This window comes from Takifugu rubripes, chromosome 19, assembly GCF_901000725.2.
Source record: "Takifugu rubripes chromosome 19, fTakRub1.2, whole genome shotgun sequence".
NCBI classification, from domain to species: Eukaryota; Metazoa; Chordata; class Actinopteri; order Tetraodontiformes; family Tetraodontidae; genus Takifugu; species Takifugu rubripes.
In genome coordinates this window covers 2,443,011-2,449,466 of record NC_042303.1, presented here as the reverse complement: position 1 = coordinate 2,449,466, position 6,456 = coordinate 2,443,011, and the positions used below count along the sequence as shown (strand labels likewise).

The 6,456-nt window shown below is 46.9% G+C and overlaps 1 protein-coding gene across 3 annotated transcripts; it reads left to right on the top strand.

Annotated features, from left to right (window-relative positions):
• The first annotated feature begins 422 nt into the window (after nucleotides 1-422).
• LOC115246967 (retinoblastoma-binding protein 5) lies at nucleotides 423-6,209 on the top strand. Of its 3 annotated transcripts, none has more exons than XM_029827069.1 (14): nucleotides 423-577; nucleotides 1,325-1,350; nucleotides 1,439-1,611; nucleotides 1,745-1,885; nucleotides 2,042-2,204; nucleotides 2,430-2,539; nucleotides 2,650-2,769; nucleotides 2,914-3,067; nucleotides 3,155-3,226; nucleotides 3,705-3,822; nucleotides 3,946-4,015; nucleotides 4,086-4,321; nucleotides 4,593-4,712; nucleotides 5,867-6,209. In XM_029827069.1, the coding sequence occupies exons 1-14, from the start codon at nucleotides 559-561 to the stop codon at nucleotides 5,917-5,919; spliced, it is 1,575 nt and encodes a 524-aa protein (XP_029682929.1). In that variant the 5' UTR covers nucleotides 423-558; the 3' UTR covers nucleotides 5,920-6,209. The 3 variants fall into 3 exon arrangements, with proteins under 3 accessions (XP_029682929.1, XP_029682928.1, XP_029682930.1); XM_029827068.1 differs by having other exon boundaries at nucleotides 4,593-4,808; XM_029827070.1 differs by having other exon boundaries at nucleotides 424-577; nucleotides 4,593-4,670.
• The last annotated feature ends 247 nt before the right edge of the window (nucleotides 6,210-6,456 follow it).

Here is a 6,456-nt window from a genome sequence, read left to right as displayed (position 1 = left end):
GATTAGAGTTTGAAAGGCTTCTTCTGTTTTTCAGATTATTAGGAAAGTCTATATATCATGTATGAATGTTTTCTACAGTCTAAAAATACACTATCTATCTACCTGAAAATTTACTAATGAATGAAAAACAAGAAGTAAACCCAAACACTAACATCATCTATAGTGCACGATTAAATCAGCCAGGACTTTGTGGAGTACATTTTCATAGGTACAGATTGATCAAATAATCTAGATGACTTGTGACATTTGTCATTTATCACTCAAATTAATGTCCTCCTTTGACATTTAATACATATTCTAAAACACTAACAATAATAAACACTAGGCAATAAATGACACGAGCATGCGCCTGTTTGGCTGTCATTGCACGCACCGACCAGCAGGTGACAGCAACGCCGCTCGAAGCTGGTCGCTGCCCGCTAGAACTCGGAAGAGAAGAAGAAAGGCCGGCCATCGAAGCTCGGCGCCAGTCTTTTGCAGTCGAAGTTGCAGAATTTAGAAGAACATTTTAGTAACAAATCAACTGGTTCGGGACATTTGGGTCCCAGTGGTGTAGTCATGAACCTCGAATTACTAGGTAATTAACAATACTATGTCCCTACTATTTATATGAAGTGCCATTTATGTGTTGATGGTAACGTGTTGTTAGCATTGTATATTAGCCTACGTTGTCAACGGATGAACAAGTTACATTTATTTTATGAAAAGTACGGTAATATATTCGGTTAAACAGCTCCTCTTAAATTGTTTTGCGGGACCTTTTGTGATTTATTGAAACGTCGGTTAAACATGGAAGCTATTTATCTAAAACCTCCAAACAATCTTTCATATTCGGTTTGAATTTAGTTACAGTATATTTATCTAGTAGAAAACGCTTGGTCAGCCACTCCAAGCACTTTTTTCTGATTTTTGTGAACAAATGCTGCTATTAAGACACCGCAAAGTGATTTTGATAGACAATAACAGCACTTACAGCTGCTGTCTTTAGGGTTCGACGTCAAATTTAGTTTCACCAAAGCGTTTCTGATAAAAAGCTTCGGAAACCCAGAATTAAACTCTATAAACACATTAAAAGGTTTGTGCATGACAAGATGTGGGAACGGATTTTATACTAGTGTGGTTATTGTGTTATATCGTTTGGGAATACGGGTCTACTCGCCACTTGTAGCAACTTCCACAGGGATTTTTGATTGCCATGGCAACCACTCACCTTCATAGAATCACACAGACTTTAAAAATCCACCACTAGCTGAAGCAAATTTCTCTAGTAGCATCAAAGTAGTCTTATAATTATTGATGCCCTTTGCTTTGTTCTCCCTCCCAGAGTCATTCGGGCAAAACTACCCAGAGGTAAGTGCCCGGCGTTACTAAAAAGTCCAAATCACGTGCACTTTTCAGTGTTTCATTGCGTGCGTGTGTGTACTGCGTGTGTTGCTAGGAGGCAGATGGCACCCTGGATTGCATTAGCATGGCCCTCACCTGTACATTTAACCGCTGGGGCACGCTGCTGGCGGTGGGCTGCAACGACGGCCGTATCGTCATCTGGGATTTCCTGACGCGCGGCATCGCCAAAATTATCAGTGCACACATTCACCCAGTGTGCTCGTTATGGTGAGACATGCTATTCTAGACAGTGTTCACACCTCTGCGTTTGCACTTATGTCATCTTTTTTATAAGAAACTTGGTCCAGTCCCCACTTGAACGTTCCATTGCTGATTATTGATTCATTTTCTGGGTGTTTAGCTGGAGTCGAGATGGCCACAAGCTCGTGAGCGCTTCCACAGACAACATTGTCTCGCAGTGGGATGTCCTCACTGGAGACTGTGACCAGAGGTTCCGCTTCCCCTCCCCCATCCTGAAACTGCAGTGCCACCCCAGAGACATGTGAGTAGTTCACGGGCGCCTGCCGTGTATGGAGTCTGCCGGGCTGTCACGCCTAGCGGCCGGTGCGGTCACATCGTGGATTCGTGCCAAACCGATCGGTGAAAGTCAGCAATAATTGATTGCATTAACAAGCAATTATCTCCGTCTCTGTTTTAGGGACAAGGTCCTGGTGTGTCCCATGAAGTCAGCCCCGGTCTTGCTTACTTTGTCGGATTGCAAACACGTTGTGCTGCCCGTGGATGACGATTCAGACCTGAACGTGGTGGCAGCTTTTGACAGGCGGGGGGAGTACATCTACACTGGCAACGCCAAAGGAAAGGTCAGTCGGTCAGTTGGTCCTTTGGCCATACGCAGGGCTTCTCTCTGAGATGTGGCTCTAAAATGTGCCTTTGACGCTTCTTTAATTGTCCAAACAAAAAAAAGGTTGAATGTTAAATATTAAATATAGTTATAGGTAGGACTTATTCCTTTCCACTCCGAATCCCAGCCTATTGTTGTGTCTTACAACCCGCGCTCTATTTTCCTTTCTGATTCTCCGTTGCAGATCTTGGTGCTGAGCACAAACACCCAGGAGCTGGTGGCCTCCTTCAGAGTGACCACCGGCACCAGCAACACTACTGCCATCAAGTCAATTGAATTTGCCCGAAAAGGCAGGTGAGAACCGAGAGGCCACCTTCCTTCAGTCTCCATCGTCTCCACTAAAATCCGATCCACTCTTAGCTGCGATTCCGCTTTAACCCCTCCCGACTTTGTGTCCTGCGCAGTTGTTTCCTCATAAACACAGCGGACCGCATCATCAGAGTGTACGACGGCAGGGAGATACTGACCTGTGGTCGGGACGGTGAACCCGAACCCATGCAGAAGCTGCAGGACCTCGTAAACAGGTCAGCCTTTTGAACGCTCGCAGTCCCGGAATGATGGATTAGTCCCCCCTTTGCGTGTCTGCCCGTGTCTTCCGACCTCCTCCCGCCTCTTGCTGGGAATGCTTATATTTTGAAATGCCTGTCATTGCATCCCTCTTTTGTTAGGACCCCCTGGAAGCGCTGTTGCTTTTCTGGTGACGGCGAATACATCGTGGCCGGTTCGGCCAGGCAGCACGCTCTCTACATTTGGGAGAAGAGCATCGGGAATCTGGTGAAGATCCTACATGGAACCAGAGGAGAACTCCTGCTGGATGTTGCTGTAATGCCAAGACATAGAGAACTAAGCAACATTTGATTTTTGAATTGATTCAAAGGTGCGGTTTTGTCTCCTCTAACCTTCCCTCAGTGGCATCCTGTCCGTCCAATCATTGCCTCCATCTCCAGTGGAGTTGTGTCCATCTGGGCCCAGAATCAAGTGGTGAGCTGACGTCAGCTGGCCGGTCAGATCGGTTCCTTTTTGACAGATATTTGGCTACTTGTCCATCCCTTGGGAGCCTTTTTTCTACATTGTTGTGACCAAGTGATGTTGAGTTTGTCTGTGCCCTTCATGTCCAGATCCTGGACACACAATCCATGTATGTTGGTAGGTTGAGTCTAAATATATAGTAACATCTGGCCAAAAGATCCAAAAAGAGTGAAACTTTGAGAGGAGCGATATTCGAGTCATTCTAGACATGTTTGTCCACGCTTGTAGAGGACAGAAATATTAGAAATTGGGTCTATTAATGTTTTTTGAAAGGGATTTTAGCCACAACACAACACGGTGGATATTATTCCGCATCGCATGCATTTGACTTGTGCTCCTGTCGCGTAAAGAGCTGGTGTTTTTCCCCAAGAGCCTCCTCATCGCCATCCTTTCAGCAAGCTTCCAGCTAAAGCGGATTATTTGTCTCCAGGAAAACTGGAGCGCTTTCGCTCCAGACTTCAAAGAGCTGGATGAAAACGTGGAGTACGAGGAGAGGGAATCGGAGTTCGACATCGAGGATGAAGACAAGAGTGAACCTGAGCAGACAGGTAGGAGTTCAGTTTGGTGTTTGTAATGTGTTTTTGAATTGAAATGATATTGCTCCACTATTTTTATTGGCTCTTCTCTGCTGGTGTGACTTTCTGAGACCCAAAGTTGTCCTGGTGTTGCAGGTGCCGATGCCGCAGAGGATGAAGAGGTTGATGTCACCACTGTTGACCCCATAGTTGCTTTTTGCAGCAGGTGATGATGAAATAAAAACGTATTAAGACCCCGAACCTCAGGCAGTAACGTCTGATTTCTCCCCCTGTAGTGACGAGGAGTTGGAGGACAATAAAGCTCTGCTGTACCTGCCCATTGCCCCCGAAGTGGAAGACCCAGAGGAAAACCCATTCGGGCCCCCGCCTGACGCCTCCGGCTTGACCGGAAACACAGAGGACGCGTCACCTAGTGGCGACAAAAAGCAGAGGCAGCCCTCTTCTGAGACGGGCCCAGCCAAGAAAAAGGCTCGCACCACCACCATTGAACTCAAGGGGGTGCCGAGTGACGGTGAGTTGCACGAGCCTCAGGCTGGAGACGGGGACACACTTTTCAGCACAGTGCAGGCAGTTTAATGGAAATGAGCTTGTGGAGAATCTCTGCCCGCCTAGCTTGATGCTACAATAAAATATTAGAGTCCGCAGTAGGTTCTGGGGTCTTTCCTATGTGGCAGTGCTATATTTCCCTTCCTTGACTCCAACTTTCAGGTCTAATTTCTTTTTCTAGAGTGCACGTGTGACAATCTTTACGTCTCTTTTTAAAAGCGTGCTGTTGTTTTCAGAGGTGCACCCCCTATTGGGCGTGAAAGGAGATGGGAAGTCCAAGAAGAAGACTGCGGGCCGGCCAAAAGGCTCTAAAGGTAAAGACAAAGACTTCCCCTTCCGGCCCAAACCCTACAAGGGTGAGCAGCCATCTTTGTCTGTGGAGACCCTCAGTGGCTCTGGCCTAGGAGGAGGAGGAGGGATGAAGGGCAGAGCAGAGGGGGGCCTGGCCACAGGTAAGTATGCCCCTGCTGCTGGGAGCTGTGCTGACACTGGCTGTCTCCGAGGCAACCCCCCCACCCCCACCCCCACCCCCTCCTCCCTGTATTGCTTCCACTTCATGTGAACTCCCAACCTCGAGCTCCCTGCTAGAGGCCGTACTGCTGCGAAGCCACAGTCTGCTGCTCGCACCACCATCAATGCACAGGGAATATCTCGGCGGCTTCGGGTGAAGCGTCGAATCGATCAATCCTGAAAGGTCATGAATTCAAGTTGGCCTCAACAGATAAAGTTGGATAGAAAAAAGAACTCTAGATTTTCCATCTCTATTTCAGTATATGGAATACTGTGGGTCGAGTGGATGCATGATTGGCAGGTGTTTTTAATGCACCAGCTCATCTTGAACTATCTGTGCTTCCTTATTTTGGTTTCATAGGTTCTATTTCTGATAGTAATGCTTTCATATCTAATTAGCTGCCCGTGTAAAGTCATATTACTCTTCCAGACTGTGGCTTTCGTGCTCTGTTCTTTATTCACCCTCGTCAGATGCGCATGGGTATTTGCCAAATACAGACTGATGGTGCGGCTTAATTACTGGCTAGTTGACCCTAACTTCACCGCTTGGCCTCTGACCCTCTCGCTCCCGCTCCCACCTCTCTCCTTTGGACTTGTCCTGTGACCTGAGTGTGTGTGTCCTGTCCCTGCCTTTGTGTGTCAGAGGTTTTTGGTGGATAATTTGCTGTTAAGTAGAATTTTAACGACTTCCGAGCAGAGAGCGGTATCGAAAAGAACAAGCTGAAACTTGAAAAGAACACACGGGAACACACCTGTGCACGTATTTTAGCGCACTTTCTGTTGAATGCTGTCTCCTAAGTCTTAAAACGACTTAATCTCTTTCAACATTCGGAGAAAAGGCAGTCTTGAGGTGAGGTCGGACCTACGTTATCCTGATTTCATGGAGCTGACGGCGTTTAAAGGCTGATCCGACTTTGACGCGTCCGGAATGTTTTATTTCTCATTTTCGGGCTGTCTCGCTGTGCACAGCGTACTGAACAATGCTTGTGTTCCTCCGCAGGGAGCTTGGTCTCACATTCATATAAACAGCATGACATTGGAGGAATGGAATAACCCCCCCGCTTTGTACAGAAGAGCCACTGACAGGCTGAAAACAGACATGGCATGTCCTCCTGTACAAACTGTGAAGGATCCAACCGGTTCCTCTTTCAAGCCAATTACAGCTCATCGGAGCGGACGGGGGGGGGGGGCACCGGAGCCTACGTAGAGCTAGACGGAGCCAGCAGTCCACGATACGAACGACACGCCCTCTGATTCATCTGTTATACAATCTTTTTGGCTATTGTGAGTGTTTTTGTGTGTCCTGTCCTTTTTATACATATTAAAGCATTTTGATGTAGAAATAACTTGTCACTGCTTCTGATTCGGACCAGTAGAGTTTACATTTATATACACCATAAAAATGTACGGTAAATGTAGACCTTTCTAAAAAGACCGGATTGGACCCATTACCACCATCTGCAGAAGAACACAAAAGAAACTTGTTGGGGGCTAAAACTAACTCCTTGCTAGTAGGATCTGTACATACGTTTAAGTCAAACATGTCCAAGGCCACAGTCTGGCCGGGTTTTCTCTCCTACCAGGCTGAAC

Coding starts and splice junctions, on each gene's coding strand:
- LOC115246967 (XM_029827068.1), top strand. Junction 2,205..2,429: donor CTGGCAACGCCAAAGGAAAG/GTCAGTCGGTCA, acceptor TCTCCGTTGCAG/ATCTTGGTGCTGAGCACAAA. Junction 2,540..2,649: donor GAATTTGCCCGAAAAGGCAG/GTGAGAACCGAG, acceptor TGTCCTGCGCAG/TTGTTTCCTCATAAACACAG.